The sequence below is a fragment of the Stigmatopora argus genome, chromosome 1 (genome assembly GCF_051989625.1).
Source record: "Stigmatopora argus isolate UIUO_Sarg chromosome 1, RoL_Sarg_1.0, whole genome shotgun sequence".
Taxonomy (NCBI): Eukaryota; Metazoa; Chordata; class Actinopteri; order Syngnathiformes; family Syngnathidae; genus Stigmatopora; species Stigmatopora argus.
In genome coordinates, this window is record NC_135387.1 from 30,104,219 (window position 1) to 30,116,573 (window position 12,355).

General features: G+C 40.1%; 1 protein-coding gene across 4 annotated transcripts in view; it reads right to left on the bottom strand.

Annotated features, from left to right (window-relative positions):
- Window positions 1–4,520: 4,520 nt before the first annotated feature.
- Window positions 4,521–12,355, bottom strand: part of LOC144086065 (gamma-aminobutyric acid receptor subunit beta-3-like) — a 37,775-nt gene continuing 29,940 nt past the window's right edge. For 2 of the 4 annotated variants that reach the window (XM_077615838.1, XM_077615853.1), the window contains 3 exons: window positions 9,557–9,804; window positions 8,152–8,220; window positions 4,521–5,177 (listed from right to left, as the gene is read on the bottom strand). In XM_077615838.1, coding sequence (XP_077471964.1) covers window positions 4,815–5,177; window positions 8,152–8,220; window positions 9,557–9,804 — 680 coding nt within the window. In that variant the 3' untranslated portion in view covers window positions 4,521–4,814. The remainder of the gene's footprint in view (window positions 5,178–8,151; window positions 8,221–9,556; window positions 9,805–12,355) is intronic. The other 2 variants (XM_077615846.1, XM_077615863.1) reach the window with 1 other exon arrangement.

The following is a 12,355-nucleotide window of genomic DNA, read 5'->3' on the forward strand; positions in this document are numbered from 1 at the left end:
GATTTGAAAGTCATATCTCTTACTTCATTCTCATAAATCTGAATTTATTCTCTGAGTTCTTACTTTCATCTCAGAATTTTCACTTTATTCTCATAATTCTGAATTTCAAGTCAGATTTCTGACAAGAACGTCAGAATTATGATTTTAAAGTCATAATTTAGACTTCATTCTCATAAATCTGAATGTATTCTCAGAATCCTTTCATCTCAGAATTCTCCATTTATTCTCATAATTCAGAATTTCAAATCAGATTTCTGACTTGAAAATCAGAATTGTGATTTTAAAGTCATAATTTAGACTTCATTCTTCTAAATTTACTTTATTATATCATTTGACTATATTCACTCATAATTCTGACATTCTCATAATTCTCTTTCATCTCAAAATTCTCACTTTATTCTCATAATTCTCACTTTATTCTCATAATTCTCACTTTATTCTCATAATTCTCATTTTATTCTCATAATTCTCACTTTATTCTCATAATTCTCACTTTATTCTCATAATTCTCACTTTATTCTCATAATTCTCACTTTATTCTCATAATTCTCACTTTATTCTCATAATTCTCACTTTATACTCATAATTCTCACTTTATTCTCATATTTCTGAATTTCAAATTAGAATTTTGACATGAAAATCCAAATTATTATTTGAAAGTCAAAATTCTGACTTCATTCTCATAAATCTGAAATTATTCTCAGAATTCTCATTTTCATTTCAGAATTCGGACTCAATTCTCCAAATTCGGACATAAATCTGACTTTATTCTCATAATCCTGACCAAAATTCTATCTGAAATATTAGATGAGTAAAATCCGAATCACGACCACCTATTTTTTTTCCCTCCAATGGCCCGATAGCCCCGCCTTAACACCACCCCCGGCCCCGCCCACCCCAATCCAATTGGTTCTCAAAGTAAATTGCACCCAGACAGCAACAATCCAAGTACAATACATTCAATTATTTGAAGACCATCACAAGTTTAAAGTCTTAAGTATCTCATAGTAGTCATATTTAATACAAGTTCATGCACAAAGCTATGAATGTTTATCGGGGGAAGGGTACCGGCGGTCATAATAATATTTAAAAAAAAAAAATCAGATTTATCATTCATTAGCTGGAAGCGGTAAATCATTCTAAGCCACAATCCAGTTCTACATGCAGCGATTGGTCGACTGAAAACCAACACCGTGTCCATCCCGCACATGCCCCTCCCCCTTCGAACCCCGCTGACGTGCAATACAACGAGGGCCGTCCCACATTTTCTCCCCCTCCCCCTTCGAAACGTCCCATGGTTAAAAACAGAGACCATATTTGTTTTTAGAGTTTTTTTTACCTAGTCATTGCCTCCGAATACATTTTTAAAAGGACAACTTTGGCTGTCAAATCCGTCTCTTTTTGTACGTTTCGTGCGGGTAGGACATTTTTTTTTGTCAGAACGCGGGATACATTCAGATGGAAAGAAAGTACGACCATGGCTCGTTATCCTCTACCTGAAGAACAATGGATCGGATACATTCAATGCGAGCATTAGACGTCCATTGAAAACCTTTTGCATCAATTGGAACTTCGACATGCTCCAGGGGCGGAACCTAAGGGGGGTTTGGCCGGACCCGGGCCCCCGGTACGAGGGTGTGTTCGGATGGGAGAAGTGAAACAAATGTAAGATCATGTCCTTTTACCATATTTTCTTGCATATTAGCCGCCTCCGTGTATAAGCCATAGCCTTAAAATTGCCTTAAAATAGCTGAATTTTAAAATTTCTGTCGTATAAGCCGCCCCCTGATTCCCAATTTTCACCTCCATATTCATGGTTTCAATAGGGAGTACAAATGTGTTACTTTGAAGGGAAAATCTTAAGAAAAATCATGATTTTGAGATTTTGTATGAATCGAAAGGATCGTCTGCTGGATTGCACACTCAAAAAAGTAGTTGCCTGCATATAGACAAATTCAAAAAGGAAGTCATGTGAGCAGTACAACCAGGAAGTGTGTCCGTAGCGGTCTAGTTTGTCGTCTCTAGGTAAGATGGCGGTGCCCTGAGCGACCAATGGCAGGCAAGAGTGAGGTTTTTTTCACATTTTATGCTAGATACAGCATATTTTTTTACTTGAATTTCATTCATAGACCTCAAAATAAATTTTGTTTAGCGTTTTATCCGTTTATATTTTCTTTATTTTGAAATAAATGACCGTAACGGTCGCATAGTCTTGCGTTACGGTGTTTTGTGCATGTCAAGTGTAATTTGTGCGCATATAAGCCGTACCTGTGAATCAGTCATCATTTTTTTAGCGACAAATGTGGCGTGTATTCGAGAAAATACGGTATTCATTTGCCGTTTCACTTCTCCTTGCAAGGGTCGTAGGGGTGCTGGAGCCTATCCCAGCCAACTACAGGCTGAATTTGTTGCCAGCCAATCACAAAGACTCAATCATTAATACCTATGGACAATTTAAAGTCTTAGCACGCAAATTTTTTGAATGTGAGGCAGAACCAGAAACCCGAAGAAAACCCACACAGGCACAAGGAGAACATGCAAACTCCATAGAGCAAGGTCGAAACCAACCGGGGATCGAACCCTTGTTCTCCGAGCTGCGAGGCGGATGTGGCCCACCGTGGAAAATACTTTATTTCTAACTGTAACATTTTTTTAATAATTACATGATTATACTCAGGGAAATAATCTAGTGTTTTAGTAGTAAAATATATCTGGGTGTAACCCCCCCTTTCAATCAACCTTGCCATTTAGGGGGCCCGTTGAGATGGATCGCACCCGGGGCCCATTCACGTGTGTTCCGCCCCTGGCATGGTCACATTTAGGAGAACATGTTTTTTTTGCAGTAAATTGACTGATATTTCGTTGCCAGGGTAACAATCGCAAACTCGAGGCTCATTTAGTCATCTTTTTTGTTTCATTTTGGATTTCGCACACGTTATATATATTATATACATTTTTTTTAAATATACAAACAGTTGGTTTCTTCAGTGTTTGCGACAAGACAACTTGGGGAACAAAATGGACGCCGGAGAAACAAAATAGTACAAGAGAAATGCAAGATATTAACGTCCGTATAAAATAACATAAGGAAATAAAAGGAAATTCATACCTGTTAAATTGTAGAAATTCAAATTCAGGAGGTTTCTTTTTCCCGACCGCGATTACACTATTCCTGTAACTTAAAATAAAAAAACATGTTTTACAGACATTCTAAAAAGTTGCACTGTCATTCCGCTGCGATGTTTGGACATGTTTCAAAACGTCATTTTTACCTCCATGGCTGGTTCAGATATGTCGAAAAAAGGCTAAAGTTAATCCTCTGTTACTTTTAAACAACCAGGAATATTTTTTTGCCGTGTTATTTGATATTTCTATTCATATTTTCTCTTCTTTCTGAGGTTAATGTTATTGTCGGCCATTTTGGTTCTCAGCTCCAGAATGAACTTGCGGACGTGATCGTCACGTGACTTTAATTTGGTGCTTTAAGGGACACATAATACGGTCGGAAAAAACATTGACGTATCTGTATTAGTACGTATATTAGCATTGTATTATTTTTATTATTATTATTATTATTATTATTATTATTATTAGATTATTTTAGGAAAAATAAAAAGTTTAATAAAAAAGTGGCGAGATTTAGCTGGATAAAAACTCTGCAATACTTAAAAGTGAGTTTATGAACGAAATTGATATTTTGATATATTGGACACTGTGAAATCCCATGGCAGTTTGATTCATGACGTCCAATCCATTTCAACCGGGTGGGGACGAATGAACGTCCGTAAACTGGAAACAAAATGGCAGTGTTGTTGTTTCTTGTGCTGTTTTGGCTTCCTTATTTTTTCGACCAAAATGATGCCAAGAATCGTCACAATGAGCCTGAGAGTCGTATTAATTATCGAAAAAAACACGTTGATTGATCAATTCATGCATAGGGTACCAAGCGGACATTTTGTTTTTAGGGTTTTCAGGCATTTTTGCGAACACCCCCGTGTTATTACCGTATTTTCTCGCATGTTAGCTGCCTTCGCGTATAAGCCGTACCCTTAAAATAGCCTTAAAATGGTTTAATTTGACAATTTCTCTCGTATAAGCCTTTTTATAGATCTAAAACAATGTTTATTTTAGCTTTTTTATATGTATTTTTAGATTTTACAAAATGATTTTTGAACTAAAAACACAGAAAAAAATGGATTAAAAAAATACTATTATTGATTTAAAAGGGGGAAAGTCAGGAAATTTAATATACATCTATACTCTCTTTTAATTTCATCCTAAAACAGAAAGTCGGCACTCATCATTTACTTTCCCGGGCCACACAAAAGGATGCGGCGGGCCAGATTTGGCCCCCGGGCCGCCACTTTGACACGTGCGTTAGGGTGTTATAGTGTTCTGTCTTTGTCACGTTGCAGTTTCGTGCAAGTCTAATTTGTGCGCATATAAGCCCTACCCTCGATTTAATCATCTTTTTTTAAGCGACAAATACGGCCTATATGCGAGAAAATACGGTATTTGGGTGGGGGGGGTTGGAATAGTGCTTTTGTGGTTTACTAACCCACGTAATTAAACTACTGGCAGGTTTGTTTTTTGTAAAATGACGAGATTGAGTTATGTACACAAGGTAGAAAAGAAAAACGGATCGAGCGACGGCAAATATAAAAACGGATTGGATGAGAACTTGGTCCGGAAACGTTCTGGGTCGGGTCTTTCAGTCTGTGGTCTGACGTGGATGGAGATAAACGCAGGTAGAAAAAAGCACGGGCAGGAAATGGAGTTGAACGGCGAGCGGTCGCCCGACAAAAGGCGTCCGATCAGACGTAGTAGAGCCAGTAGATGAGATTAAAAAAGGAGAAAACGGAAGGGAAGATGATCCGCGACCAGCGGTCGATGGCGTTGACGTCGGTCAGGTCGGGGATTTTGATCCTCAGCTGGGAGCTCCGCCTCCTCAGACGGCTGCGTTTCATCTGAGCCGAGCGATCCAGCGAATGGCGGCTGGACGAACGCGGGGCGCCGCTCTGCTTGCGGTACTGAATGTGCGACGAGGCCGTGCTGTCCAATTGGACCATGGACTGAGAGTTCCGGATGTCCGCCACGCTGGTAGTGATTTCGCCGCCCGCCACTTCGTTGTGGATTTCCAGGGTGGTCAGGAGAATGTTCCCGTGTCCCGGTTCGGCCTGGGCGAGGGAAACGGTAGACGTTAGCGGCGTCGGTCGGTTGGAACTCGCTAGCGGTTTACGCTAATTGTGAAGACTAGATATTGGTAAATGAATAAAAATGGAGGGGTTGGGGTGCACCGATTGGTCGCTTGGCTGATCGAGTTCATGGATCGGTACGTCTTTAAAGCTTTAAAAAAGGAATTGATCTTGTCGATTGATTGTATCAAGGGGGAGTTAGCTACATTAGCCTGCTAGCATTGGTTCGGAAATGTTGGAAAGCGTCAGATTTGAATAAGCGTTTCGTAGGTGGAGGTTTGACTATGGGTGACTAAAGTATGGGTATGGTTTTGTGATCTTTGGGTATGGAGTGCAAAACTGTGGTTGTGGTTTCGTGGTCTGTGGGTACAGAGTACTAAACTGTGGGTATAGTTTATCAATCTGTGGATGGGGTTTAGTAAGATTCGGATACGGAATGTAAAATTTTGTGCAGTTTTGTGATCTGTGGGTACAGAATACTAAAATTGGGGTATAGTTTCGTAAGGTCTGCATCAGGTAAGTAAAATTTTGAGTGCAGTTTCGTAATCTGTGGGTACAGTTTAGTAATCTCCAGGTCTGGAATGCCAAAATATGGGTGGAGTTTCATAATCTGTGGGTACAGTTTAATCATCTTTGGGTCCGGAATCCAAAACTGTGGGTGCAGTTTGGTAATCTGTGGGTACAGTTTAGTAATCTCCAGGTCTGGAATGCAAAAATATGGGTGGAGTTTCATAATGTGTGGGTACATAATCCTAAAATTGGGGTATAGTTTCGTAATCTCTTGATCTGGAATGTAAAATTTTGAGTGCAGTTTCGTAATCTGTGGGTACAGAATATTAATCTGTGGGTACAGAATTCTAAAGTGTGGGTACAGTTTAGTTATCTCCAGATCTGGAATTCCAAAATATGGGTGGTTTCATAATCTGTGGGTACAGAATACTAAACTGTGGGTACAGTTTAGTAATCTCGGGGTACGGAACTCAAAACTATGGGTGCAGTTTCATAATCTGTGCATACAGAATACTAATCTGTGGGTACAGAATACTAATCTGTGGATACAGAATACTAAAGTATGGGTACAGTTTAGTAATCTCCAGGTCTGGAATGCCAAAATATGGGTGGAGATTCATAATCTGTGGGTACAGAATACTAATCTGTGGGTACAGTTTAGTAATCTTTGGGTCCGGAATGCAAAACTGTGGATGCAGTTTCATAATCTGTGCGTACAGAATACTAATCAGTGGGTACAGAATACTAATCTGTGGGTTCAGAATACTAAAGTGTGGGTACAGTTTAGTAATCTCCAGGTCTGGAATGCAAAAATATGGGTACAGTTTCATAATCTGTGGGTACAGAATACTAAAATGGGGGTATAGTTTATAAATATGTGGGTACAGTTTCGTAATCTCCGGGTCCGGAATGCAAAACCCTTGGTGTAGTTTTGTAATCTTTGGGTACAGAATACTAAAATGGGGGTATAGTTTATAAATATGTGAGTACAGTTTCGTAATCTCCGGGTCCGGAATGCAAAACTATGGTTGCAGTTTCCTAATCTGTGGGTACAGATCCTTATCTGGGACTTTTGAAAAAAACGTTGATCGGCCAGAAAAATGGCGATCGGTGCACCCCCGAACGAAGACTCAACCAGGAAGGAAATTCGATTAAATGCACGACAACGCATGCTCACGATGTGCGCAAAATGGCGGCGAGCCACGTGCAAATGTCGCAGCAACAATTTTGCGCTTATGACCAATGACTTTAGTTCATCACTAAATCCATGTCCAATCCATCTGAAGTGGAAGGGCTGGCAGCGAATAAACCGTCATTCATTCGCCGTCACTCTGATGAATGGGAAGCATCATGAAGACACATGCAGGTCCCTCCTAGCCAATGGGAGGCCGGCGGGGTGTCGGGAGACGGCCAATGGGAGAGAAACTCTTATCGTGGTCATTTCAAAATAAAATACAGGATGCATAAAGCGTATTTATTTGAAATTCTTTCGTACCCAGATACAAAGCTTTCCAATTGAAGCACTTTGTAACTTGAATATTCGTAAGTACAGGTGTTTGTAAGTAGAGGCGTTTGTAAGTAGAGACGTTTGTAAGTAGAGGTACCACTGTATAATATAATGGATACACAGAGCTGCCAAATACTACTACAAATCTTCCTACTTTACTATGCGAGTCTTTACCAAACTACAAAATACATATTTTGACCAAAAATATATTTTTCAGTAATTAACATGAAAAAAAAAAATATGTCCAAAGTTTTTGCCTGGCCATTTTAACTTCTACAAAATACATATTTTGACCATTTTTTTTATTTTTCACTAATTTACATGAAAAAAATAATAAAAATGTCCAAAGTTTTTGCCTGGCCATTTTAACTTCTACAAAATACATATTTTGACAAAAAAAAATAATTTTTCAGTAATTAACATTTGACAATAAAAAAATGTTTTGTCTCAGTAATTTCCATGAAAAAAATTAAAATGTCCAAAGTTTTTGCCAACTGCACGTTGTCATCAAATTCCATTATTTTGAAAGGAGCGCACTCACTTCCTTTACAAAAACATGTAAATTTTTCATTTTTTTGCAAGAATTAACTATTCAAAAAATAAAACTATTGGAAAATTATTAGATAATATTAAGGGTTTTTTTTGTACATTTTGAAAATTCTCTTTTGCCACTACGAAATATGATTTTTGACATTTGGCAGGTCTGGAACCAGTTTTTGAGCTCATGAAACATTGTTTACATTCAAACCGTTTTTTTAACCCTTCACCCACACGGGATGCCACCGTAATGTCTAAAAAAAACTGAAATGCAAAAGTGTGAATGGATGAAAATTTTCATGCTGATCAGCATTGATGAGCATAGAAGCATTTTTTTTTTGCTTCAGGGAACATGAAGACGAAGAAGATCCGCGTTTCCCATCTGGGCTGAAAAGAACTCACCGAGCGTGAGTGGCGAAGGCCTCTAATCTGATTGGAGCGTTTTAGGGATGCAGCCCTACTACCCGCTTCCTGAGAAAACCACAAAGTTTTTTATCATAAGACGGAATCCTCAACTTTATAGAAGCCCGTTCGCTAACGTCAATAGCATTTCCAGGTGACTTCCTGTTGATTTTGGTTATTTTCCAGGTAACTTCCTGTTGGTTTTGGGCACATCCTGGTGACTTCCTGCTGTTTTGGGGCATTGCCAGGTGACTTCCTGTTGGATTTGGGCACTTCCTGGTGAATTCCTGTTTGTTTGGGGCATTTCCAGGTGACTTCCTGTTGGGTTTGGGCACTTCACGGTGACTTCCTGCTGTTTTTAGGTACTTCCAGGTGAGTTCCTGTTGGTTTTGGGCACTTCCAGGTGACTTCCTGCTGTTTTTGGGCATTTCCAGGCGACTTCCTGATGGTTTAGGGCACTTCCAGGGACTTCCTGATGGTTTAGGGCACTTCCAGGTGAATTCCTGTTTGTTTGGGGCATTTCCAGGTGACTTCCTGTTGAGTTTGGGCACTTCACGGTGACTTTCTGCTGTTTTGGGGCATTTCCAGGTGACTTCCTGTTAGTTTTGGGCATTTCCAGGTAATTTCCTGTTGGGTTTGGGCACTTCACGGTGACTTCCTGCTGTTTTGGGGCATTTCCAGGTGACTTCCTGTTAGTTTTGGGCATTTCCAGGTAATTTCCTGTTGGGTTTGGGCACTTCACGGTGACTTCCTGCTGTTTTGGGGCATTTCCAGGTGACTTCCTGTTGGTTTTGGGCACTTCCTGGTGAATATCTGTTTGTTTGGGGCATTTCCAGGTGACTTCCTGTTGGGTTTGGGCACTTCACGGTGACTTCCTGCTGTTTTGGGGTACTTCCAGGTGGCTTCCTGTTGGTGTGGGGCATTTTTCAGGTGACTTAATGTTGGTTTTGGGCACTTCCAGGTGACTTCCTGATGGTTTAGGGCATTTCCAGGTGACTTCCTGATGGTTTAGGGCTCTTTCAGGTAATTTCTTGTTTGTTTTGGGCACTTCCAGGTGACTTCCTGTTGGTTTTGGGCACTTCCTGGTGACTTCATGTTGGTTTGGGGCATTTCCATGTGACTTCCTGTTGCTTTTGGGCATTCCTGTGAACAAATGTTCAACCGGCCCCCAGTCAAAATGGATCAGACGTCACTGGTGCAAGTAAGTGAACTTTTTGGGCCAAAAATAAACTAAAATCTAGTTGTCCCGCCCACCAAGCAAACGGAGTTGGACACCTTTGCTGGAGAAAAAAAATGACTTTTGTTGCTTTAAGAAAGAAGCTTTTCAGCAAAAAATGTATTCATTTCTCCATCACTGAACGTAAACAAAGCGTTTATTTTTATTCATTTTTTTGTTAAAACTCACCCTGGCGGCGTCGTACTTGGCGGCCCTCTCGTTGTTGGCCTTCTCGGCCTTCTCGGCCATCTTTTTTTGCATCTGAGGACCTCTCCCGAAGAAGATGTAGTTGACAAAGGCGTACTCCAGGAGGGCGAGGAAGACCATGACGAAGCAGCCCATCAAGTACATGTCGATGGCCTTCACGTAGGGGATCTTGGGCAAGGTCTCCCTCAAGTGGGTGTTGATGGTGGTCATGGTCAGCACCGTGGTGATTCCTTGGGTGGAACAACAAGAAATGATGGCGTACGTGAGGATGGAGCTCACCCCAAAAATTTTTTTGTTTGCAAAATAGATTTACAGTCATGCCTCTACTTACGAATGTCCCTAGGTACAAACGTTTCAGGCTACGATTTTTTTTTACATGCAAATGGAGATATTTTACTGGCGCGGGGCACATTTTCATATGCTTTACTACTACGACTACTACTATTACGACTACTACTAGTACTACTACCACTACAACTATTGAGAATAGTACTAGTACTACTACTACTACTACTACAGCTCCATCTATTGTGATGTATAACACAATCCCCTTCTACTACTACTACCACTACTACCACTACTACTACCACTACTACTACTAATACTACTACTGCTACTACTACCAACACTAACACTACTACTACCACTACTACTACCACTACTACTACCACTACTACTACCACTACTACTACCACTACTACCACTACTACCACTACTACTACTGTTATCACTACAAATACTACTACATCTACGACTGCTACTACTACTACCACTACTACTACAACTACTACTACTACTACCACTACTACTACAACTACTACCACTACTACTACAACTACTACGACCACTACTACTACCACTACTACTACAACTACTACTACAACCAGTACCACTACTACTACCAGTACCACCACTACTACTACTACTACTGCTACTACTGCCAACACTAACACTACTACTACCACTACTACTACTACTAATACTAGTACTGCTACTACTACTCCTACCAGTACCACTACTTCTACCACTGCTACTAATGGTACTACTACTACTATTACGACTACTACTAGTACTACTACCACCACTACTATTGTGACTACTACTAGTTGTAGTACTACTACTGCTACTACTGCATCTTCTAATTTGGTGCACCTTATATAGGAAACAAAGATAAACCATTTAATTATATATATTTTTTTATTTTTATTTTAAGGAATTCAGGTTTGTCTATCACAAAGTTACTGGGTGGTCAACATATATATATATATATATATATATATATATATATATATATATATATATATATAAAAATTTATATATAGAGAGAAAGCGGAGTAGCAAATTCTGAAAATCTGATTTCCATTGATTTAATATTTCATCATTCAAAAGCGGAGAGATGAATGGTCGCAAGCCCTTGTGCCACTTGATTGGATTTCTTCCTTGAAAGGAGCCAGAAAATCTACTGACGTGCAGTCGATGTGACAATTGGGGGCGCGAGGGGGGGGATCATCTCGGGGGACCGGACCTCGGGGTCAATTTTCTCACTCTCTATTCCGGCCTTGTCAACGGGTGACTTGCGGTTGTCGTGATAGGTCGCCGAGCCAACCATCAATTCGTGAAACCGCCATATTGTTCTACTGCTGTAGTAATTGTCATATGAAAATGTTTCCCTTTTGTAGCGTCTCCAGAATAGCAAATCATAATTATAAGAAATAATAACTAATCATAATAATTAATAACTAATAATCATCATCCTCCTCCTCCTTATCCTCCTCCTCCTCCTCCTCATCATCCTCATCCTCATCATCCTCCTCATCCTCATCATCATCATCCTCATCATCATCATCCTCATCCTCATCATCATCCTCATCCTCCTCATCCTCCTCATCCTCCTCCTCCTCCTCCTCCTCATCATCATCATCATCCTCATCATCATCCTCCTCATCCTCATCATCCTCCTCCTCATCATCATCATCCTCATCATCATCATCATCATCATCATCCTCCTCATCATCATCATCCTCATCATCATCATCATCATCATCATCATCATCATCATCATCATCATCATCATCTTCATCATCATCATCATCATCATCATCATCATCATCATCATCATCATCATCATCATCATCCTCATCCTCATCATCATCCTCATCATCATCCTCATCCTCATCCTCCTCATCCTCATCATCATCCTCCTCTTCATCCTCATCATCATCATCCTCCTCTTCCTCCTTATCCTCATGCTCATCCTCCTCCTCCTCCTCCTCCTCCTCCTCCTCCTCCTCCTCATCATCATCATCATCATCATCATCATCATAATCATAATAAAAATATTAATAATAATAAAAAGTATTAATAATAATAATAAGAAGAAGAATAATTATAATAAATAATAATAATAATAATAATAATCGCGTCGGTCCCACAATTCTGTGGTCGTGGGTTCGATCCCAGGTGGGTCCTCACTGTGTGGAGTTTGCATGTTCTCCCCGGGCTGTTGTGGGTTTTCTCTGGGTACTCCGCTTTCCTCCCACATCCCAAAAACATGCATGCTATGCTAATTGCAGACTCTAAATTGTCCCTAGCTATGATTGGTTTTCCTTCTCCTTGTGTCCTGGGATTGGCTGGCCCCCGACTCAGGGGTTCCGTAGTTGGTTGGTATAGGCTCTAGCACCCCCCCATGACCCATGTGAGGATAAGTGGTTCGGAAAATGAATAAATAAGGGGGTAATAACACTAGAGCTGCTGTTCTTTATTGTTTACTTATTTACACTT